This window comes from Hermetia illucens, chromosome 6, assembly GCF_905115235.1.
Source record: "Hermetia illucens chromosome 6, iHerIll2.2.curated.20191125, whole genome shotgun sequence".
NCBI classification, from domain to species: Eukaryota; Metazoa; Arthropoda; class Insecta; order Diptera; family Stratiomyidae; genus Hermetia; species Hermetia illucens.
In genome coordinates, this window is record NC_051854.1 from 82437260 (window position 1) to 82462232 (window position 24973).

The following is a 24973-nucleotide window of genomic DNA, read 5'->3' on the forward strand; positions in this document are numbered from 1 at the left end:
AAGAAGGGCGACGGGGATCTCTCCCGCGATCACTATCACGGCCGGTTCAGAGACAGTGCGGTACGCAGACGCCACCCGTAAAGCTCCCCGTCTCTGTACTTGCGCGAGGCGTTTACGATATACCTCCTTGTTAAGAGCGCCAGCCCATACCTCTGCACCGTAGAGCAGGACAGACTGCATTGAACTCATCAGGAGACGTCGCCTGCTAGACGTAGGAACCCCAATGTTTGCCATTCGCCTACTTAACGCCGAAACTCCAGCCGCAGGCTTGTCCGCAGCTGCTTTGATTTGCTCAGAAAAGTTCATCTTTGAGTCAAGAGTCAACCCGAGGTACTTTACCGTTGATTTTCACTCGATTATCGACTCCGCGAACGATGTGGGACGCAGGGTTGGAATTCTCTTTTTAGTCAGGATGACTACTTCGGTTTTTTCCAATGCAAGGTTGACACCATGAGTAGTCATCCATCCGCTTACCCGTCGCATCAATATGCCGAGTCTGCTTTGCGCCTGTTCGACAGTGCGTCCAGCAACAAGCACTGCGACATGATCTGCATAGGCGACCAGGCGCGATTCTTCTGGCATGTCGAGTTTAAGCAGACTGTCATAGGTAGCGTTCCAGAGGTCCGGCCCTAGGATGGATCCCTGAGTTAACCCCGACGTGACCTCCATCCACCTTTGACGCTCTAGTGTTTCATAGAGCAGGGAGCGGTTCCTCAGATAGTCCCTCAAAATTCGTAAGAGATAGTTCGGCACGTTGAAAGTATTGTCTAGTGTGCCTAGAATGTCTTTCCATCTTACGGAATTAAAGGCGTTTCTGACGTCAAGTGTTACGAGCAGCACCACCCGTCGAGTTAGGCGGCTATGTGCCTCTGCTCGTCGAACGGCGTCCTTGCAACTTTCCAACGAGAAGGGAAAATGCTCTCTTTCAAGCAAGCGTTGAATGCGCCGAGCAGTAGGTCTGGCCGGTGATGGAATACCAGTTTCTATACCTCTGCTGGAATACCATCGGGTCCTGGCGCCTTCTTATTTTTCATAGAGAGGACTGTTCCAACTCTTTTATAGAGAAAAGTGGACAGTCCTCTGCGCTCTCCGCGCCGACGCCACCATCCCATACGGGGTGCCCAGGGAAGAGTGCCCTTACAATGCGGCCCATCTGCTCGGCCTTAAGTGAACAGGGTTTCCTCAGAGCCCCGATTTTTCGAGTTACCAGTTTGTAACCGAGTCCCCACGGGTCTCCGTTCACCTCGTCGACCAGATCTTGCCAGCAGCGAGCTTTGCTCTTATTTATTGCGCTGAGGAGTCTCCTTTTGGCTGATTTGTTCTCCATCATTATGGTACATGCCTCCTCCCGGTCGTCTAGACGTTGTGTTAAGCGGCGAAGCCTGTGACACTCCTTCCGGAGCTCTGCGATTTCCACTGTCCACCAATACATGGAAGGTTTGCCGCGCCTCGATGTCTTCCTGGCCATGGAGGCTCCGCAGACCGTCGTTATCAGGTTCATAACTGAATTTACGACAGTATCAGTTGTGACGCCACCGCCCACAGGAGTACCCTCCAGCGTGGCCCCACCTGTTCTCAGAGTTTCGATAAACTTCCCGGTTCATAACTGTTCAAACGATGAACAACAATTTTCGCGACGCTCCATACACAGAAAGATCGCTGGGGTGGCGCACACCGAGAGTTTGTGTCCACCACTTCGAAAGCAATGTATTGGTGGTCACTTGCCGAGAAGTCTTCCATAACTCGCCACCCGTCCACCAGCGACACCAGTGATTCCGACGCGAAGGCTGCGTCTGGAATGCTTCTTTCGCAGCCCGCGCGCCGGAACGTTGGGGTGGATCCGGTGCTTAGAACTACCAGTCCTGTTCTCGCCGCCATTTCCAGAATTCGTTTCCCTCTGGAATCTGTGTGAGGCATGCTCCATTCAAGTGCCTTAGCATTGAAGTCACCCCCGACCAGGATCCGCGGGTTCAGGGGAGTAACCCGACTACGTGAACCTGCCAATGGGGTCACTGGGGGGGCACTTTTTTGAAGCGTTCGCCAGCTCATCGAAAGGTTTCACCCTTGACAAGGAGACCACGTTCCAGCATCCCATTGGACTGTGGATGGTATGAAGTAGTCCTGTGGCGTTTGAAACCGAAGTGCTTGTTCCGAGAAAAGAGTGGACTCAAACTGAATTCCCTGGTTGGTGATAATTACGGCTAATACACCAAAGCGCGGGACCTATTCTGGACAGATCTTGGCGCATGATTGTGCTGTAATATCAGTCGAAGATATTGCTTCAGGCCACCGCGTAAACCTTTAGATGATTGTGAGGCAATACTTGCATCCATGAGAGTCTCGCAAAGGGCCAATGCGTGAACGGGCATGGTCGACCTGGGAAATACGCTTTTCTTCTTACGTGCTTGTTGACTTTGCACTTCTGGCAAGTGATGCACTGTCTGGCCTAAGAGTTTATATCGTTGGTCATGGATGCTAGAACTGTTTTCCAGTGTCTAACCGTTTCATTGACCTGATGCCTGGGTGTACAGGATCGCGTATTGCGTGAAATGCTTCCCTACGAAAATCGGCCGGAATGAATGGCCTAGGTCCCTTATCTGAGTTCACAGTAAGTAGGAGTTTGAGCCGGAGGTAGGAGACTACTTGAACTTGTATTTAGAGCTTGCCTTAAGGCTCTGAAGCTCTGTGTCGTCTTTCTTTCGACCACGACGGGGACTGTTACCGCCGAGATTCCAGACAAAGCGATTTCCACAGCAATGATTTCAAGAGAGCATATGGGCTCTAGGATAGAAATCAAAGCTTTCTCTCCCAGTAACTCTTTGACCGCTTCACAGAAAGTACTATACCTTTAGCCTAATTCGACAAGGGCTCCACCACCTTTCGTTTCCCCAATGGAAGACACTTCCGCTCCGCTATCTTTGGGTTTGATCTTATAACGGATTTCGCTGTGGACTTCCGCAAAGGTCTTGCTTTCCGTCGGCTTAATAAGCAGAGCTGGCAGCCTAGTCTTCTTCGTCTCCCCACCTTTCCTTTCGGTGCTCCGTTCTTCGTGTCAACTTTAATTTTAGGCAGAAGTTTTTCTGATAACGCGGCGTCTTCCGAGCCTTTTTCTATATTTGGGCATCCTGATGTCTCGCCGGTTATTTCAGCTCTTGCTGCGCCGGTCGCTGGGCTTTTGCGCGAGCCTCGCATTTTCGCGCTGCGTACAAGCGCAGCGAACGCATTCTCCATTCCCACTATCTCTTCTTTTATATTTTCTTTATTCGTCATCTAAGTTTTTACCAGCATATTGTGTGCAAAAGTCACAATAGTCGGGAATGGGTATAGCCTCGGGAACAAAGCCCCTTCACCAGTTCCCTGAGGCTCGACCTACGCTTAGCTGATCCCGAAACTCATGGACGAATCAGCGCTCGCTCGGGGCGACGCGGTCTACTAACACCGATTCAATGCACACTACCCGACCAAGGTCCCGAAGGGGCTGGCACCTGATACATGCCACAACTACCACCTTGGCAGTGCTAAGCTCCATCGACGTCGACAAGGACTTGTCGACGGATCCGGGGACTCCCAGCGGAGAAACTTTCTGGAAGCTAATACCTAGGACGCAGGTATTATGCCAGCTAGGGGGTCAGAATTACTTGTTCGGGCACCTCGGGGATGCCAAATGCTGCATGCAATGAAAACAAAACCAGAGATTTTGCAGCTCACCTGGAAGAATTATTCAAACAAATCGATCAGCAAATGCCATTTGAACTTGCCACATGCCCAATTGGGACCAAACTTAGGCACCACGGTATGACTTAATAACTACTTTCATGTTGAAACAGCTGCCAGTAAAAGCCCAATTCATGTGTTATATCTTTAATCGAAACAGAATCGAATATTTCTCAACTTGTTTGAAGAATGCAATTATAACAATATTCCGAAACCTGAAAAACATGCCACTCAAATGAAATCATTCAGGCCGATAAGCCTTCTTCTCACAACATCTAAAATATTCGAAAAACTATTACTTTAGAAGCTATTGCCAATCCTAACAGAAATATATAAAGACAGTCTTGCGACTTTGCTAGCCTTGACGCCAGTAGATAATTCATTTGACTAACTGTTATGTTTGTAGACATAAGTGTAGTCTAATATGAAAACCACCGCCAACTGGAAAGTCTGCTGTGTTCAGTGTGGATCTCACTGGGGGTACCAAGCTGCCCGCACCCTTCATCGAAAGTTATGCTTTCTTGCGTCCGATTTTTCTAGTTACCGCCACACTTGGTGATGCAGGAACTCCCATGCCTTCAAGAAATTTCGTCTTCTTTCGCAGACCTTACGTTATCGTCAACTGGGAACCCTCCAAGATTCACGAGGTCTAGGCTGCATGTATCTGTTCCCACATATCGGAATTAGACCAGTTGCACCCGCATCACCAGCTTCCCTTTTTCCTGCTTTTCCTGGTAGAGGTAGAGGTGCAGCTTCTAACAGGGAAGCTTGTAGTCCCTCATCCTTTGCGACTGTTTCTTTTTGCCGAGCCCTCGTCTTTTGGATGAGTTAAGCCACCTGTAATCAGGTTTCCACTTCCTCTCATTAAGGGAGTTTCTTTACTATAATTTCTGACTGACCGCGTCATAGACACCGGGTGTAGGTTCTCCAATGAAGTGGAGAGCCAAGGAGTTACACAAAATGCAAACACTAGTTTGCGTCTGTATTAGTGGGGCAATGAGGACATGCCCAACGGCATCGCTGGAGGTCCTTCTGGGATTAACCCCTTTTCATCTGCAGATACAGATGCAGGCAAGAAGATAGCAGAAATACCTTTCCACGGGCGGGAACCCTGCTGTGGAATCGGAAATGGGTACATGGTTATGGCAAGGGAGAGGAACGGTTAAGGGAATTACACTGAGCGGGTCTATCAGAAATGGAGCAGTTCAGCGCGCTTATTGAGGGACTCGAATCCAAGTGCACAAAGGATTAGTTAAATCTAACCAAGAAGAACCTCCGAATCATAGTGGTCATTGCTGGCTGAACAATCACCTAGGGAAGCTAGGGATATCTGCGGGTGCTGCCCGCCGGTTCTGTACGGAGTGAAATTTCAATTTTGCTCACTGTATGTCCAACTCAAATCATCGCAGAGCTACAGTTTTCGTTGATATATTAACCTTACGTAATATACTAATTTATATTCAAATATTTTTGTGTAAAAATTACAGCGTGGAGACCCTGGCCGACCAGAGGAAGAAGTCCTTATGCGAGCGCTTCGTGACTTCAACATTCCAAAAGTCGTAACAGATGATATGCCCGTGTTCATGGGCTTAATTGGGGATCTCTTCCCCGCTCTGGATGTTCCTCGAAAGCGTGACCAAGATTTTGAAAAAACCGTCAAGCAGGCTGCATTGGATCTTCTGCTACAACCTGAGGATAACTTTATACTCAAGGTCGTTCAGCTCGAAGAGCTACTCGAAGTTCGCCACTCTGTTTTCATCGTGGGTAATGCTGGCACAGGAAAGACTCAAGTTTGGAAGACTTTATTCAGGACATATCAGAATATCAAACGAAAGCCGATATACAACGATTTGAATCCAAAGGCAGTGACTAACGATGAATTGTTTGGAATTATAAACCCAGCGACAAGGGAGTGGAAGGATGGGTTATTTTCATCAATTATGAGAGAACAGGCAAATATTATTGGGGATCAACCAAAATGGATCGTGCTAGATGGTGACATTGACCCGATGTGGATTGAAAGCTTGAATACTGTTATGGATGATAATAAAGTGTTGACTTTGGCGAGCAATGAGCGTATAGCATTGAATCCAACCATGAGGCTCCTTTTCGAAATTTCAAACTTGAGGACAGCCACTCCGGCGACAGTCTCTCGAGCGGGAATTTTATATATTAACCCCCAAGACTTGGGATGGAATCCGTAAGTTGTTTGTTAAAAATATCCAAGATATTTTCAGGATACACTTGACCCTTTTTAAATATTTCAGCTATGTAACCAGCTGGATTGAAACCCGGAAAATACCATCAGAAAAATCCAATCTGGTGATACTGTTCGATAAGTATATTCCAGCTTGTCTAGAAAACATTAGAACACGCTTTAAAAAAATCACTCCAGTAGCTGAAATGGCTCACATTCAAATGCTTTGTCACCTGCTCGATTGCTTCCTTATTCCACAAAATACACCTCCCGATTGCCCTAAGGAATGGCATGAATTGTATTTCGTGTTTGCTTGCATTTGGGCGTTTGGATCTGCCATGTTTCAGGATCAAGCCATCGACTATCGAATCGAGTTCAGTAAGTGGTGGGTCAATGAGTTCAAAACCATCAAGTACCCGACTGGAGGTACCGTGTTTGATTACTTCTTGGATGCGGAGACCAAACAGTTTCTCCCTTGGACCGAGAGGATTCCAAAGTTTGAATTGGATTCGGATTTGCCATTGCAAGCTGTTCTGGTGCACACTTCCGAATCTATAAGGATTCGATACTTTCTCGACTTGCTGATGGATCGGAAGCATCCCGTGATGCTTGTAGGAAATGCAGGTTGTGGTAAAACTGTCCTCGTCAATGAGAAACTACAGAATCTCTCTGAAAACTATGCTATCAGCAACGTTCCCTTCAATTTTTACACAACATCTGAGATGCTACAGAAAATATTGGAGAAACCATTGGAAAAGAAAGCTGGACGTAATTTCGGCCCACCAGGCAACAAAACTTTGATATATTTTATTGACGATATGAACATGCCTGAAGTGGATGTTTATGGAACAGTGCAACCTCATACTTTAATTCGGCAACATTTGGACTATGGCCATTGGTACGACCGCAATCGCTTGACACTCAAGGATATTCACAATTGTCAGTACGTGTCCTGCATGAACCCAACATCGGGAAGTTTTACAATAAATCCACGGCTTCAGCGACACTTTTGCGTCTTTGCCGTAAGTTTTCCCGGCAATGATGCTCTAACGACGATTTACCAAAGCATTTTGGCAAGCCACTTTGTTAACGCTGAGCAGAAGATTAATGCTGGTGTAACGAGGCTGACTGGAAATATTGTGACGGCTTCCTTGAATTTGCACAATAAGATAGCGCAAGTATTCCTACCAACGGCTATTAAATCGCATTATATCTTCAATCTTAGAGACCTTAGTAATGTTTTTCAAGTAAGTATAGTCGGGGGTTGACACCGTTGGGTAGATGTGGGACGATATTGGAATATTTATTACATAAGAAGAAAAAGAAAACCTGAACAAGGATTCCAAAGTGACAGCCTTGTCCAGATTTACTTTTAGGAAACCTAGGTTATTGATTTTAGCTACAATATCCGATAATACGAAAGATTGAATTTCTGGTTCAAGTTTCTTAGCTGGAATCTGAATTCACCATCCTTCAAAAAACACCCAAAATACACTTGGAATGGTGTTCTTGTTAAATAAGTATTCCTTATTGTCTTAATTTCGTAATTGGTGTCGGTTTCAATGCTGCTTCTAATATTTTTTTCATTTTAGGGCCTTCTCTTTAGCACCAGTGAATGTCTAGCTACACCAACCGATATGATTCGTCTATGGCAGCATGAAACCCAGAGAGTTTACGGAGATAAGCTAGTCGATGAAAAGGACATCGACAGTTTTATAAAAATGCAACACGATATTGTGAAGAAGTCATTCGAAGAGATTGATGAGTCTCTTGTTTTCGATAAGCCAAATATTTATTGTCACTTTGCTGGAGGCATTGGAGAACCCAAGTATATGCCCATAAAGGAATGGCATATCCTGCAAAAGCTACTTAAAGAGGCCATGTCTTCTTATAATGACTTGGTAGCTGCCATGAATCTAGTACTTTTTGAAGATGCGATGATGCATGTTTGTCGGTGAGTTATGGTGTTGTCGAAAAGGTACTACTGTTTTTATTACTCAGATATGGTCATCACCCAGATGACATTCCATTTCACTAATTTTTCTGTAACTCGTCGCTATGACTTGCTAGGCAAAAGGAAAAACATGTTGGCAATATCAACACCAAAAACGGACACAACGACCAAATCTTGGTCAACTGAAAATCACAAACGGACTTTGAAGCCGTTGATGATTTCTCTCATCTAGGGTCGTTCTAACCCTGTGAGTTGGGGCTTCAGAATACGCTCAAAGTCTTTTTTGCTTATCGTGCGAGACAACTAAAAGGGATAGAAATTTGTGGACTAGTAACCTTCAAATTTTTAAACTTTATTACTATCGAAACGTTAAAAACATTTCGGATAGAAACGGACCTTACGCCGAAGACCTCCGTTTGTCGATTTCAGCAACGCACGCAAGCTCCTCGACAACAGTAGCGAGGGTTCTCAGAGCGCTCCCTGTCTCCAACGATATAAGTTAGACATTCTGGGCCCATACGAAGTAAGATGTTGGAACTTTGGGGAGAACATTCCCCCTCTTGTCACAATAATGGCAATGTGGTTTTGTATCCTAGAAAGCCAAATGATAGCAGAAGCGAGTTCGGTATCGGGTTGTTTCTGATGGATACCACAAAGCATATTTTCTTGAACTGGGAGCGGTTTCTGACCGGCCCAGGTTAAGGAATATGACAATTGTACAGTGCTATGCATTAACGGACACTCTCGATAAAGTGGAGAAGGATGCTTTTCACGAGCAATTCCAAGAGAGGCTTTTCGAAGACGAAGTTGTGATTGTGAGGGTGGAACTAAATGCCAAAGTGGGGCTCTGGTAACACCTTACTTCAACATATGATGAGGAAGCGCAATCGTAGCGACTGACTTAGATTCAGGAGTTGTCTCTTGGATGCGAGTAAAAAGAGAAGCGCTTACACCGGGTTCGAAACGGATTAGCATCTAATAGTCGCTTACGTTCGTTTGCATGTTGCATCCGCAACTTCTCGCAGGACTGCAGAGCTGCGGCGCCCAGAATTCAACTTCAACCGCTTGTATGATCCATCTGGCGCTCGACAGTAGGTCAGTTATTTGGGTAACCCGCCTAAGAATATCCATGAGCAATAAACCGCCATAACAAATTCTTTTTTCTTTGGTGCTACGCAACACGTCGGCCAATGCGAAATCGTGGAAGCGGATCGATGTACGGAAAGCGTTAAAGGCTCCATTGACTGCTGTGAGTGATAGTGGGTGTAATACGCTCGAACACCGATACCAAGCGAAATCCCGAGAAGTTCAGCGTAGTCTGCGCCGTGACAAAAGCAAATTTGTAGTTGCGCTGACCCCGTCTCGGAAAAACTTGGATGGTCCTGTGAAGAATGTTAACGGTCACCTTCTCATACATGATAGCAAGCAACTGAAGAGGTGGAAAGAACACTACCATATCTTCCCACATTTCACATCTGGTAAGATTCGTCTTCGTGTGGATGAAATGGCCAGTCACCGTACCATACAGTTACGGCCTGTTACTCCAAGCGGAGTAAAGCCGCTGAGCAGAGGTATTTATCGCTGCACCTGCTGTTACTGCAGATTTGCTACTTCCACTCGTACGGAAATCTTGGGAATTGAAGACCTTTCCCAGAGAGTGGAAGAAGGGGATAATCGTGAAGATTCCAAAAAAGGCACCCATTTCGGGTGTGACCATTGCAGGAGTATCTGCGTACTCCCTGCCGTTGCAAAGTTAATAGTCAAAGTAATCCTGGAACGCATCAAAGAAAATCTCGAAAGCTTAATTTGTGGACAGCAAACTGGTTTCTGCTCCGGATCCCCCTGCATTGACCACATCAACCCCCTACGGATGATTCTAAAATTATTCAATGGACAATAATACCTTTCCTCAAACACCTCGATTACGCTGATGATATCCGGTTGCTCTCTCGCCGGGGCATAGACCATGGCCAAATGACTCTGGATTTGGAAAGAGAGGCATGTAGAATTGGACTGAAGGTAGACACCAACAAAACCAAGATTCTCAGTCTAAAATGTCATCTCCCTATCTATGTTAATTGGCAAAGCGTCAAAGACGTCAATCAATTTGATTATCCAGGAGGCGGGGTTTCTACGAACGGTGGCAACGAACGAAATGCTTTCACTGCCCTGTCTAAAATTTAGAAATGCGGTTATTTCAACACCAAGATAAAGTTGAGACTGTATTCTGTGTTAGTCTTCTTTTTTTTGCTGTATGAAGGCAGTACATGGAAAGTGACCCCCACTGTTACTCAAAAGCTCCTTCGACAACACCTGCCTGCGTCATATCATCGAAGTACCTTGACTTAACACTATTTCAAATGAAGAACTTGGTCGATGCACAGGCCTAGCACCTATTCGCCATGTGATGGATATCCCATGCATTAAGGAAGGACCACAATTGCATTACTTGCTATGTCGTAGAATCCACTCTCCCAGGATAGTCGACGCTCGCCGCTCCAAAACATTTAACGCATAACAGTAGAGCCAGTGGCTCATAGTTAACCTTCTTCTGCACGTATATCCATTCAACGTTGCTATTTGGGGGATAGCAACATAAATAATAGTGTCCGGATAGCTGAGTGGTTAGAGCACAAGGCTGTCGTACGGAAGGTCGCGGTTCAAATCTCACTGGTGGCAGTGGGGTTTGTATCGTGATTTGACGTCGGATACCAGTCGACTCAGCTGTGAATGAGTACCTGAGTCAAATTAGGGTATTAATCTCGGGCGAGCGCAATGCTGACCACATTGCCTCCTAGTGTACCGTTACGGTCTTGAATGAAGTGCTCTAACACACTTCAAGGCCCTGATCCAATATGGATTGTTGCGCCAACGATTATCATTATTAACATAAATAATATTCGCGGAGCGACCCGCCTTGTCAACAAAAAGCACATCAAGCTTGTTGTGCGGTATGGGGCGATTAACCAAAACACTTACCCGTCGCAATATATATAGTAAGCAGAATTATCAATTACTGCCTTGCGGCTCATGTCGGTAAACTAGACATATTCCCGTGGTCAGCTTGCAATATATTGATGCATCCTTAAATACAGTATTATGCCTGTAGTTGTATTGTACCGGTGCCATAACAGTGCAGCCAGATATGAGATGGTTTAATATCTCTAACGCCGAACCACAAATTTTACACAGGTCTTTCGCCACCCTCTCTTTCACTATGAGCTTTATGGCACAAATAAATTCCTCCATCTCAGCAAAATTCACGTGTTTACCGTGCATCGCCTTCGACTTCCATCGATCCGCTCTTGGTCCGACTTCACACCACTCAGAGGATTGAAAGATCGATCCTTGAAGTTAAGTGAAGTCAGCCTACAGTCTATTCCGAATGCGTAAGCCATTGAAGGGATAGCAAATATATTCAATGCGCTTATTGTATTCTTCCCCAAGAGATGCGATTTCAGTACCAGCTTTACACGTCGCAGGAATTCGTACAGCAGCGCATCCTTCAGGACACCAACATGGATTCCTTGTAGGATTCAGTATCAGTATACAGCCTGATATCATCTAAGTACATCAAGTGTGTGAGCTCGCACTTAGCACATAGGCCATATTTGATTACAAAACCATGCCATCTAGCATTATTCATTAGCCATGGAAGGGGGTTCACTGCTATGCAGAACCAAAGGGGACTCAACGAACTGATAAGGCATGCCACCCTTCTATAACTGTCCCCAAAAACTTTATTATTTTGGATCAATGCGATACAGACGTAAAACATTGATTAGAAAGGTGTGCGGGACACACTGTCAAATGCCTTGGCCTAATCAATATAGCAACTAAAGAGGTTTCTTTGGCCTCTAGTTGCCTGCCCCACAACTAACGAGTCGATAATGAGTTGATCTTTGCAATCCTTGAACCAACACGGCAGCACTTTTGCTCCTCGGACAAAATGTTGTTGGTCTCGAGGTGCGCATTGACCCTAGGGGGTTTTGCGCCGAGGTTCACCAATTCGATATCCCTGAAAGCTGTCTGGCGTCCTAACCTACGCCATCGCTCCATCTCAGGCAGGGTCTGCCTCGTCTTCTCTTTTTACCATAGATATTGCGCTTATAGATTTTCCGGGCTGGATCAGCCTCATCCATACGGATTAAGTGTTCCCACCCACCGTAACCTTTTGAGTCGAATTTTATCCAAAAACTGACGGTCATGGTATCGCTCATAGATTTCGTCGTTATGTAGGCTACGGAATCGTCCATCCACATGTAGGGGACCAAAAATTCTTCAGAGGATTCTTCACTCGAACGCGCCAAGAGTTCGCAATTTTTCTTGCTAAGAACCCAAGTCTTCGAGGAATACATGAGGACTGGCAAGATCATTGTATTGTACAGTAAGAGCTTTGACCCTATGGTGAGACGTTTCGAGCGGAACAGTTTTTGTAAGCTGAAACAGGCTCTGTTGGATGACAACAACAGTGTGCGGATTTCATCATCGTAGCTGTTATCGGTTGTAATTTTTGACCCTAGATAGGAGAAATTATCAACGGTCTCAAAGTTGTAGTCTCCTATCTTTTTTTTTTTCCTGTTTGACCAGTGCAGTTTGATATTGTTGGTTGGTTTTTTGTGCTGACGTTGACATCATGTATTTTATCTTGCCTATATCAATGTGCAGCCCAAGATCTCGCGCCGATCGGCGCCTGCTCGATCTGGATGAAGGCAGTTTGTACGTCTTGGGTCGTTCTTCCCATGATTTCGATATCATCAACATAGACGTTGGATGGACTTAAAGAGGATCGATCGTACCTCTTGCATTTACCTCAGCATCATGGATCACTTTCTCGAGGGCTAGGTTAAAGAGGACGCACGATAGGGCATCCCCTTGTCAGGTATTAATTCGCTGTCCCATACCTTGAGGACAATTTGATGAACCACTTGGTGTAATTGGTCGCCTCAATATTTAACCAATTCGACTGTAATTCCATCGGCTCCTGGCGGCTTATGATTTTTAAGCCGGCAGTATTTGTCCGTCGTCTTCAGTTGGCAGGACCTCCAACTCACCGATTTTCTGGTTGTTCAGTAGTTCATCAAAGTATTCAACCCATCGCCCCAATATGCCCATTTTGTCGGAAATCAGATTTCCCTCTTTGTCTCGGCATGATGAACATCGAGGTGTGTAAGGATTCATCCTGCTGACTTTTTGGTAAAACTTGCGCGCCTCGTGCGGTTGCTCCCTGTACTTTTTGAGTTCACAGACCTGTTGGTTCTCCCAGGCTTACTTTTTCCGTCGCTTCTTCGCTCGACGCAGTTCGTGATAAGCCTCCGCGCGTGCCCGCGTTCTTTGAGAATGCCACATTACTCGGTATGCAGCATTCTTTCGTTCCGTTGCTAACTTTTGCGGCTGAGGCCAAATATATTTGTGGCCGTATTTATGATAACGTTCTTCAACTGATTGTGTAGATCATTTGTTGATGCTTGCTCTCCAGAATCTCTGTTGACTGCGGTTATTGCGGCATCCATTTCCCTCTTATAGGTGTCGGAGGGCTGTGTTGTGGATGACTTCAGTGTTAACTCTCACCTGATTGTCAGAGGAGATTCTGGGTGGTGTTGTCATTCGGGTTTGGAGCGATTTTCCACTATATGACATATCTATATGACAGTACTGAAATCGTATCAGCTGTCTCTGTTTCTAAATAACTTTTCCTTCAGAGCCTATAACCTTATAGAAAGACTACTATCACTTGTCGAGTAGTCACGGAATCAAAGAAGAAGGTAAATGTTCCCTGTTTGCGAGGAGGTAATTCTGAAAAACCAGCCGATATTCCACAATGCTCTGGCATTATTATGTTATTAAAACCGTTTCATAACTTCCAACATTCCTTATGTATAGTATATGAAATTACTACCATTCGCAGAATAAATCGAATACTGGAATCACCAAGAGGAAGTGCATTACTTGTAGGTGTAGGTGGAAGCGGTAAGCAGTCTCTATCCCGGCTTGCAGCATTCATATCAGGCCTGGAAGTATCTCAAATTCAGCTGAAGAAGGGATATGGAGTTCAAGATTTGAAAGTAAATTTGACCATACAGTATTCAAAAACCAGAAGTTCAATGCAAATCTTTTCAGAACGAGCTATCTGGACTTTACCTTAAAGCAGGCCTGAAAAATGTCGGTATTATGTTTCTCATGACCGACGCCCAAGTACCAAACGAACAATTCCTCGTACTCATAAATGATATGCTGGCATCAGGCGAAATCCCCGATTTATTCCCCGACGACGAAATTGAAAATATAATTTCAGGAGTTCGTAATGAAGTGAAAGGAGCAGGATTAGTTGATTCTCGGGAAAATTGCTGGAAATTCTTCATAGATCGTGTGCGACGCCAACTTAAAGTGGTTCTTTGCTTCTCGCCAGTTGGCTCTACATTACGTGTCCGGTCCAGAAAGTTTCCAGCTATAATAAACTGTACCTCGATCAACTGGTTCCATGAATGGCCTCAGGAGGCTTTGATTTCTGTTTCAATGAACTTTCTTCAGGAGACATCGGTTCTGCCAGAACAACACCGAGATGCGGTCGCTAAATTTATGGCATATGTCCATACTTCGGTCAATGCCACGTCAAAAGTTTACCTACAGAATGAGAGACGCTATAACTATACCACCCCCAAATCTTACCTGGAGCAGATCAGCTTGTACACCAAGTTATTGAATCAAAAACACACTGAACTCCAGCAGAAGATTGAAAGGCTGGAAAATGGCCTGGAGAAACTGAAAAATACTGCGGTCCAAGTGGCGGACCTTAAAGTAAAACTTGCTGTTCAGGAGGTTGAGCTGAAGGAGAAAAACGAAGCCGCCGATGCTTTGATTGAGATCGTGGGGATCGAAACGGAGAAGGTGCAGAAGGAAAAGGCATTAGCGGACGAAGAAGAAATGAAGGTAGCAATAATAGCCGATGAGGTTTCAAAAAAGCAAAAGGATTGCGAAGAAGACCTGCTGAAAGCTGAACCTGCTCTGCTTGCAGCCCAAGAAGCCTTGAATACGCTCAATAAAGCAAATCTCACTGAGCTGAAATCGTTTGGATCACCACCAGGAGCAGTTACCAACGTCACAGCAGCTGTTATGGTACTCCTGGCTCCTAATGGAAAGATCCCTAAAGAACGCAACTGGAAAGCAGCAAAAATTATGATGGCGAAAGTTGATACATTCTTGGATTCCTTGATAAATTATGACAAGGAAAACATTCATCCAGAAATCATAAAGGCCATTCAACCTTACTTAAAGGATGCTGAATTTGAGCCGGAATTTGTGCGCTCTAAGTCAGCAGCTGCTGCAGGTCTCTGTGCTTGGGTGATAAACATTATCAAATTCTACGAGGTATTTTGCGATGTTGAACCCAAACGGAAAGCATTGGCTCAAGCTAATGCTGAACTGGCAGCTGCACAGGAAAAATTGAATGTGATTAAGAAGAAAGTCGCGGTAGGGTTCCATTAATTACCTGTTTTATCTTTCAATTCATAAAAGGCTTCTAATCTTTGTGCAATTACCACTCATCCTCCTTTAATTACAGTCTCTTGAAGAACAATTGGCTAAACTAACCGCTGATTTTGAAAAGGCCACTGCGGATAAGTTGAGGTGCCAGCAAGAGGCCGATGCAACCCAGGCTACTATTCAATTGGCAAATCGACTGGTAGGAGGATTAGCCAGTGAAAATGTTCGCTGGGCGGAAGCAGTGGCAAAGTATACTTGCTGGAACATAATTTGTCTTCATACTTATCGAAATTTTGTTGTTTTTCAGCTTTGTTGCTCAAGGAATCACGCTCCCCGGGGATACTTTGCTAATTACAGCCTTCATTTCTTATGTTGGTTGCTTCACAAAACAGTTTCGTTTAGATTTGATGAACAAAATGTGGTTGCCTCATTTGAAGGCTCTTGATCCCGCGATCCCAATAACAGAAGGATTAGATCCGCTGTGCCTTTTGACCGATGATACAACCGTGGCTGTGTGGCATAATGAAGGCTTGCCAAGCGATCGAATGTCTATTGAGAATGCAACGATTTTATCTAATTCAGATAGATGGCCACTTATGATTGATCCGCAGGTAGGATTCTGTTTATAAATAAATATTGGATGTTGCATATGTTATTTTTAAATGTGTTTAGTGCAACCAAAGTATGACCATAGAGAGATAATTTTTCAGGCCATAGGCTGTAGGAGGATGGCTTTCTTCACACATTTCAGGATGTTATGACCTGAATGAACTAAAAACTCAAACCAAATTTCAAGTACGTTGTGCAAAACAAAACCTTTTTAAATTCAGTTTACTGACTGTCAGTCTGTCTGTCACACACACTTTTCTCAGAAACGGTTGCATCGATTGACACTGAATTTGGTGGAAAGGTGGGAACTGTGAACGCTCACATATGCAGTAAGATACATCACTCCATGTAGAACTTAAGGGGGCCTCTATAAATTCAAAAAAAGAAAACTGAGTCATGTGGGGTCTCAATTAGGGCTTTTCATTGCTCGTCTCCGTTCTGACATTCAATGCAATTTGGGGAAGGCGGGGGTGGAAAATGGTTGTTTTTTCACAGGTTTATTCTCAAAACCTACCCAACCAAATACGAAAAAAATCAGACTCCAAAATACCCTGCCCAGTTCCGTATAAATCGAATCATTACTAACAAAGTTATAGTAGGTCAAAGTTGTCATTTCAGTGCAAATTCTAAGACCTTGAATATCAAAATCAACAAAACCTACAAAGAACCAACAACATCGAATCGCACTGGCCAAACGTAAAGAATGACGTTAGGAGACTACAACTTCGAGACTGTTGATAATTTCTCCTATCTCGGGTCGAAAATCATAACCGATAACAGCTACGACGATGAAATCCGCGCACGGTTGTTGGCAGCCAATAGAACTTATTTCAGAAGTCGGGAAACCGGAAGCTTGACGCTTCAGGTATAAAAGGTTTTGTGTTTCCCTTTGTGATGCCACAGTTCTCCATTGGTTGATAGTATTGACTCGAGATATTTAAATTGCTCAACTCTGTCAGCTGCAGTAAACTCGCCAGAACTCAGCGAATTCTCGGGTCAATGCCAATGGAGAAGGGCGGGGAATTCTTGTTGTATGTGCGTTCAGCTCGGTTGATGCGGTTGACTCCCTAGTGGGAATTTCATGGGGGTTGTGGTTGTGTTCAAGTGACCAGAGAACTTCGGGCCTCAAACGTGGCGTTGCTACAGGTGCTGTGCTCCCTATTCGGTAGAAATTTAGGTAAGTCTTGCATCTACCAGTATGAATACTGAAACATACACTCAATATAGACTGGTAATGTTTTGCTTGTCTCAGCGGGGCTCTGATTGTGGTCACAAAATCAATCCGTGTTTTAAGAAGACCGTGAGATTAAGTCCACTGGACCACTGGTGCTAGCGTTAAACCCACAAAGATGTAGTGTCGATGCTGGTGGGTTGTCAAATATGATAATTCAAACGATTCATTGTGTCTGATTCGCCAGGTATCTCCTTCCTTAACGGCTCCGAAAATCTTTCGGAGAACTTTTCTTTCGAAGATATCGATCTGCTTTTCCCACATTTGCGTCAAGGTCCACGTCTCGCATCCATAAAGCAACACAGGCCAAATTAATATCTTGTAGATGCGTAGTTTGTTACGTCTGTGTACTTTACCATAATGAGTATGGGGAGGACCGCATAAAATTCTTTATTAGCAACAGTAATTCGCCTTTTCAAGTTTGGGTCATATATTTCGTTTTGCATTCATTAATCCTGAGTCCCACTTCACTTGCTTCTGACTCGAACTCTTCGAACTTTTCCTTCGCACGAAGCATCGATCGGACAAGAATATCCACGCCGTTTGCGTACGTCACCAGTTGTGCGGATTTTATCAGTAACGTATCTCTGGTATCAACTGAGGTGGCCTCCTGACAACGTATTCAAGCGCCAAGTTAAAGAGAGTGGGGGTGAGACCATCCAAACCCATCTATATAGGAAAACTTTGTGTCATATCATTCTGAATTTTTATCTGGTCCTCGTTGTGAACGATTGTGCCTTTCATTAGCCATACTAGCTTCGGTGGGGTTTTTAGCTCAAACATTATTCTGTACAGAGCATTACGATTTGCACTATCGCACGCCTGACAGAATCGAATAAACACGCGCATCGATGTCATATTCCTAGCACTTTTCAAGCAGTTGCTTAACTGCGAATATCCAGTCTGTTGTCGATCGTTGGTATCTGAAGCCACCTTCGTATTACCCAATGATGTTGTTTGCATACTCTCTCAGTCATCATTGTAGTTGCAGCAATGAGATCCCCCTATAGTTTTGGCAACGCAGACAATCACCCTTTTTCTACACTGGACAAATTACACTTTTCCTCCAGTCGTCTGGTATTTGATCGGTTCCCCAGATTCTGCTGATGAGCTCTGTTTCTTTTTCTTTCAAGAGCTAGGCTGGGAACCAATCGATTCCGGGAGCTTTTGCGATTTTAATTTACACAAAGCTGCCCCTACTTCGCATAAAATCGGCGTGTCAATGCTTGTTCTCCATTTGGGTCATCTGGAATGACAAAAGAGTAGAAATATGTCGTCGTTGTATCCAAGAGGTCTCGCAAATACTGAACCCTTGATTTTATTTGAGTCGCGTTGCTGATCATATTGCCGTTCTGATCTCTACAAAGGGTGGTTCGCTAGCTAAGAAGAGCTCATTTTCTACTGAACCGTTTCTGCACTGCTCCTCCCCCCTTTTCTTGCAGGACGTGAAATGGTACAGGGTGGACGAAAATATACTCCCTATTTTCAAACGCTTCGTATTCAAATGCAAGAACCTAGGGAAGTCCCTACGAAAGGTGCTGATACCAGAAAATCTCGTGCGGAGAATACTAGCACGTTGAGACGAGGAGTCTATCCAGAGCAAATTACGAAAAGCAGAGGAAACGAGTAAGGCGCAGGTGCATGCACTGCGTGAAAAAGAAAGATAGCAATGCTACCGTGTGCTGACCCCGCTAGTATTATTTATTATACTTGCATACACTGATCATCTGATTACTGATTCATCAGCTCTACAAGTCTGCTCCTAACTAGGTTTATTAAAACGATGAAGGAAACAAGTGGTTCCCGAAATATCGGCAAATGCCAGATCTGGTTGTAGTCGCAAGGCTTCTAAATTCCCATCTAGCGTACCAAGCCACGTTGTTTTGGTCGGCTTTTTGGTCGCTTACTGTCGACTTTGATATTCAGATGTTCTTGGCGAGTGAATTCTCGTTAGCGCGTTTCGGATCGGGACAGAGCAATTGGACTCAGCGCACGAGTTCTTCTGGCACTAAGTGTTGTCGTAGAGCATACCAAATGAGGTCGTGTGGCATACCGTCAAACGCTTTCTCTAGATCCAGAAATGCAATGTAAAGAGGGCGATGCTTCCCACGGTATTTCTCCATGAGTAACCGCGCAGCGTATATTGCGTCTGTAGTTCCGCAGTTCTTGACAAGTTCGGCTTGATTCCTGGTTATTTCAACCATTTCACGAATACGGTTATCAAGATTGCGTTCAAAAATAGGTATAGGAAAGTACCCAGAAAGGAGGGTAATTTGAACATTCTGCTGGATTTCCTCTCTTTTTAAGGTTTTGTGTAAAACAACAACCTTATTAAAATCAATTCACAGTCTGTCAGTCTGTCTGTCACACGCGCTTTTCTCCAAAACGACTAAACCGATCCGAACGAAATTTGGTGGACATATAGGAACTATGAAGTTCCACACATACAGTGAGTGACATAGATTTGCGTGCAGCTCCCTATACATGTAAAAGGGGAATGTAGAATTTTTTTCATCGAATATAGTCATGTGGGGCATCGAATGAAAGGTCTCAGTACTTTCCGAATCTGATATTAGTTTCGACGTGAATTGTAAAGTGTGCGACTGAGGAGTCAAAATGTACACACTTAAAGTGGAACAGGACTCATTTTCGGAAACTACCCAATCCAAAAATCCTCTGTAAATTTTAAATTTGAGACGTTCGCTCATACACCGATCCCAAAGAACACCAGTTGTGAAATGCCACTTCATCCAGGTTGCGTTAATGCGTGAAGCAATTTCATTACGCAGTTCTCCATTGGCTGATAGCATTGACCTGAGATATTTAAATTGCTCAGTTCTGGGCAGGTCACTACCAGTAATCAACCAATGGAGAACCGCGTTATGTTCCTCACATAGGAAACACAAAACCTTTTATACCTGAAGCGTCAAACTTCCGGTTTCCCGACTTGTTTCATATTAGAACTGTAGTACTTTCTTGCCCATTAATACAAATAGGAAAAGTGTGTCCTTGAATCGATATCTGAATCCACACCGAAATCTGAAAAATTAACACAGAACTTCGAATGCAGGAAAACAAACGGCTTGACGCTCGCGTCAATCGTCGCGATCGAGAGGGAAGAAAAATTTCACGCATTTTCCCAATTGTTTCTCTCACATCCCTCTAGTTCTCCGAACTTACTCCAACTAGAGACGAAAACAATCTCCCTCTCTCTGCCGAGTTGAGCTGATCAAAGTCCAACCTCATCAGCCGGTCCGCTTATTCTTACTTTTGACTCTAACCTTGAACTTCAAATTCCAGGCCGGCGCGGTATCAAAAATTATATTAAATTTTCTCATTGCTAAATGCTAAATGTTAGGCTTGCATTCGATAATAGCTACAACATTCTCTTTGTTTGACCATTCCAACATTCAGCGTGCAATATGTATAATAACAGTTTATTATGTAAAAAATCGAATTGGCTAAAATGCGACAAAACGGAGAAATGTTGCATAACATTAAATACATTTTCTCGTCAGACTGTTCCTGGACAATGCGAATGAAATTTTACTTATGTTGCAAAGCAACGGACACTACAATGTTCTTTGATAGGTTTCACGGTAGTCTTGTCTATTATCTTTATGTAATGTTATGTTATGTTATCCTTATGTATATTTGGAAAACTGACCGAAACTAATTTTGGTGCACAATAACAGAGGGTTTGTATAATTGAAGTTATTCAAACGGCCGAGACTGCACGACCTTACGGCTGCGAGATCGCCTTACAAATTTCCTTTTTATATTTGAGTTAACCAGTTATCAGTCCATTGAAAAGCAGATCTGTGACCTGTAGGTGCTATAAGATGAGCCACCAAGCAACGCAAGAGATTCATCCTCACACAGAGGATGATCGTAGATCATTCCTAAATTCCCAACGACTTCAATAAGACGCTACTCCTTACGCAGTCAATAAAGATCTTGGAGATGATGGAGATCAACAAATGATCTTCACAACCACCTGAAGAACGTTATCATAAATACGGCCACAAACATACTTAGCCCCAGCCGCAAAAAGAGTCGGAACGGCTGGCTTGACGATGAATGTAAGGTAACAACGGAACGGAAGGATGCTGCATACCAAGTAATGCTGCATTTTCTCAGCGGAGAAGCGGTCTCATAGTCGGAAAAAGGAAGCCTGGGCGAACCAAGATTTCTGTGAACTCGAAAAGTACAGGGAGCAACCGCACCAGGCGCCCAAGTTTTACCAACAAGTCAGCAGGATGAAGCCTTACACACCTCGATGTTCATCATGCCGAGACAAAGAGGGAAATCTGATTTCCGACAGAATGTGCATATTGGAGCGATCGGTTGAGTACTTTGATAAACTACTGAATAACCAGAACATCGGCGAGTTAGAGGTCCGGTCAACTGAAGACGACGGACAAATATTGCCACCACCAAGTATAGGAGAACAGTCCGTGGAATTCATCGGCTAAAAAATCATAAGTCGCCAGGAGCCAGCGAGTCAATGCCTAATGACTGGTAAAGAGGCATTATCTGTCTCATAGATAAAAAGGAAGATATTACGTAGTGCAGCAATTATAGAGGTATCACGTTGTTGAGTACCATCTATAAGATATTCTCCTTTATATTGCTAGGCGAATAGCCCCATACGCTCAAAACATCATTGGCCCATACCAAAGAGGCCTCACTCCAGGCAAATCAACATCAGATCAGATTTTCTCTCTGCGGCAAGCGATGGGAAAACTGTTGAAATATGGACATCAGTTGCACCATCTTTTTATCGACTTTAAAGCCGCCTATGATAGCATAGCCAGGGTAAAATTGTACACGGCCATGAGAGAATCTGGTATCCCAACGAAATTGATAAGACTGACTAGGCTGACCCTGACCAATCTGCGAGGCCAGATAAAAGCAGTAGGATCACCTTCAAGACCATTCGACATCAACAACGGTCTACGACAAGGGGATGCCCCATCATGCGTCCTCTTGAACCTGGCCCTGGAGAAAGTGATCCGGGATGCTGAGATACATGCAAGGGGTACAATCCTCTTTAAGTCCATCCAACTACTGGTCTATGCTGACGATATCGACATCATGGGAAGAACCACCCGAGACGTTCAAACTGCCTTCATCCAGATGGAGCAGGCGGCGCGAGATCTCGAACTCCACATTAATGGAACCAAGACGAAGTACATAGTGACACCGTCAGCACCAGAAACCAACCAACCACCAACATCAAACCGCACCCATCAAACGGGAAGAATAAAGATAGGAGACTACAACTTTGAGACCGTTGATAATTTCTCCTATCTAAGGTCGACAATTATACACGATAACCGCAATGACGATGAAATCCGCACACGGTTGTTGGCAGCCAACAGAGCCTATTTTAGCTTACAAAAACTGGTCCGCTCGAAACGTCTCACCATTGGGTCAAACATCTTACTGTACAAGACAATGATCTTGCCAGTCTTCATGTATTCCTCGGACATTTGAGTTTTTAGCAAGAGAAATTGCGAACTCTTGCCCACGTTCGAAAGAAGAATCCTCTGAAGAATTTTTGACCCCCTACATGAGGATGAACGATTCCGTAGTCTACATAACGACGAACTCTATGAGCGATACCATGACCGTCAGGTTGTGGATAAAAGCCGGCTCAAAAGGTTGCGGTGGGCAGGTCACTTAATCGGTATGGATGATAAGGCAATATCTATGGTAGAAAAAGAAGACGAGGCAGACCCTACCTGAGATGGAGCCACGGCGTAGATCAGGACGCCAGACAGCAGAATTGGTGGACCTCGGCGCAAAACCGGGATGTTCGGACTTCCTTATTGAGACAGACCTAGACCGGATACCGGTTGTTGCGCCGTTGATGATGATTGAATGCGCGCTTACAATAGCAAGATTCGATTGACGAAGAGTACATTGGTCTGCATTACGCGTCTTCAAATATCGATGAAGCCCTAGCCAATATTTTAACGCTACATGAAAACCAAAGATGATTGAGAGGTTTTCAAATAAAATTTTTGGTTTACACATTTCATTTCAAATTTATCTAGTAAATTACATATTACGTTTCAATTACAGCTGCAAGGCGTAAAGTGGATTAAGCAGAAATATGGAGATGCTTTGAAAGTTATTCGACTGGGCCAAAAAGGCTATCTCGATATAATTGAGAAGGCACTATCTCAAGGAAGCACCGTGCTTATCGAGAATATTGACGAAAATTTAGACCCAGTGTTGGACCCCCTACTCGGCCGAAACCTCATAAAGAAAGGAAAGTATGTTTTACAATTTCTAATTGAAATAATCCATACCAATCAGCCAACCTCGATTCAATATCTTAGAGCTATCAAAATCGGAGACAAGGAAGTTGAGTATAACTCAAATTTCCGACTAATACTTCATACAAAGCTCGCCAATCCGCACTATAAGCCTGAGATGCAAGCCCAGACTACTTTGATTAATTTCACCGTAACACGAGATGGATTGGAAGATCAATTGCTGGCTGAAGTGGTCAAAGCGGAACGACCAGATTTGGAAGAGTTGAAGGTCAGAAAAAATTAAGATCTGGTATATGTATCTTGCGATGTCATTGTATCCAATGCCTTCGATTATTACTTTAATATTTTTCTTTCATAACTTTAAATGTTTGCAGTTTTTGCTTGGATGAAGAACGTTTGATTAATATTTCCGATTTCAGGCGGAATTAACGAAGCAACAGAATGACTTTAAGATCATGCTTAAGCGCCTTGAAGATGACTTGCTGTCTCGACTTTCCTCGGCTGGCGGAAACCTTCTGGGTGATACTGCACTTGTTGAAAATTTGGAAACAACAAAGCGCACGGCCGCGGAAATCGAACAAAAGGTAATGCAAATTTGTCTCATGTTTGAAATCAATTCATGCAATATACGTACCAACAATATGAGACGCTTTTGGCTCTTTCGAAAAAAAGACCGCAAATTGAATTTCACCGCCTGTGTAAGCTAGAATTTACTTTGTTTTGATCACAACTACAAAACGAACAACAGAAAGACTATCTACCCTTTCTGTACAAGCGGAAAAAGGAGGTGCTTAGAGGCGCACCCACCTAAAACCACGGGGTCTCCAGCCCAAGTTTTTTTAAGCTTTAATCCACCCTACTTTCTTCACCAGCTCGTATTTTTACAATTGTCGAAGAAACGGTGAAAGAGCTCTTCTTCGACCTCAGGATCTCCACAGATATACTCTTGGACTCCACGCTCTCTCCGCTGTAAACACGTAGAACCATCCGTCGGTAAAACTTATTCACCTGCTTCCTTCTTTAAAAGATTGCAAGCACTTCGCCCACGCAGATGGTATGTAAAGCAGAATGGATCGCACCAGTCTAACTACAACAATCTCCTACAGTATTCCGGCCCTTCAACGTTCGGCAACGTTATTGCAAGTGCCACGGGGGCACAAGCTGTCTTTTGAGATGGATACTGTAGGTGCTCCCCTAAGTTCAGTTTGGTATCAATTATCACTCCCAGGTATTTGATAGTGGGTTTAGAGGCGACCGTATGTCCACCTTGATGGTGTTTTCTTCTTCTTCCGTTTTCTCATCCTTCACGACCAACACAGCCTTTTCCAGCCAGGTTTTCACCACTTCTGCCGTTGCGTAAACGCCCTGGTTGGTTTCCTACAAAAACTACAACCAGGTTAAATCGGCCCCTCCTCCTATCGAGTGCTGTGATTCTCTCGCTGTGAAGATGTACTCTCCGGTCCTGTACCAGAGAGATCACTCTAAGTGGTTATTCTAGC

The 24973-nt window shown here is 44.2% G+C and overlaps 1 protein-coding gene across 5 annotated transcripts in view; it reads left to right on the plus strand.

The window, feature by feature from the left end:
• Nucleotides 1–24973, plus strand: part of LOC119660274 (dynein beta chain, ciliary) — a 146923-nt gene that overhangs the window by 88046 nt on the left and 33904 nt on the right. For all 5 annotated transcript variants that reach the window (XM_038068738.1, XM_038068739.1, XM_038068740.1 and 2 more), the window contains 10 exons: nucleotides 5202–5914; nucleotides 5982–7158; nucleotides 7504–7865; nucleotides 13774–13930; nucleotides 13986–15335; nucleotides 15427–15596; nucleotides 15655–15958; nucleotides 23278–23471; nucleotides 23538–23742; nucleotides 23894–24058. In XM_038068738.1, coding sequence (XP_037924666.1) covers nucleotides 5202–5914; nucleotides 5982–7158; nucleotides 7504–7865; nucleotides 13774–13930; nucleotides 13986–15335; nucleotides 15427–15596; nucleotides 15655–15958; nucleotides 23278–23471; nucleotides 23538–23742; nucleotides 23894–24058 — 4797 coding nt within the window. The remainder of the gene's footprint in view (nucleotides 1–5201; nucleotides 5915–5981; nucleotides 7159–7503; nucleotides 7866–13773; nucleotides 13931–13985; nucleotides 15336–15426; nucleotides 15597–15654; nucleotides 15959–23277; nucleotides 23472–23537; nucleotides 23743–23893; nucleotides 24059–24973) is intronic.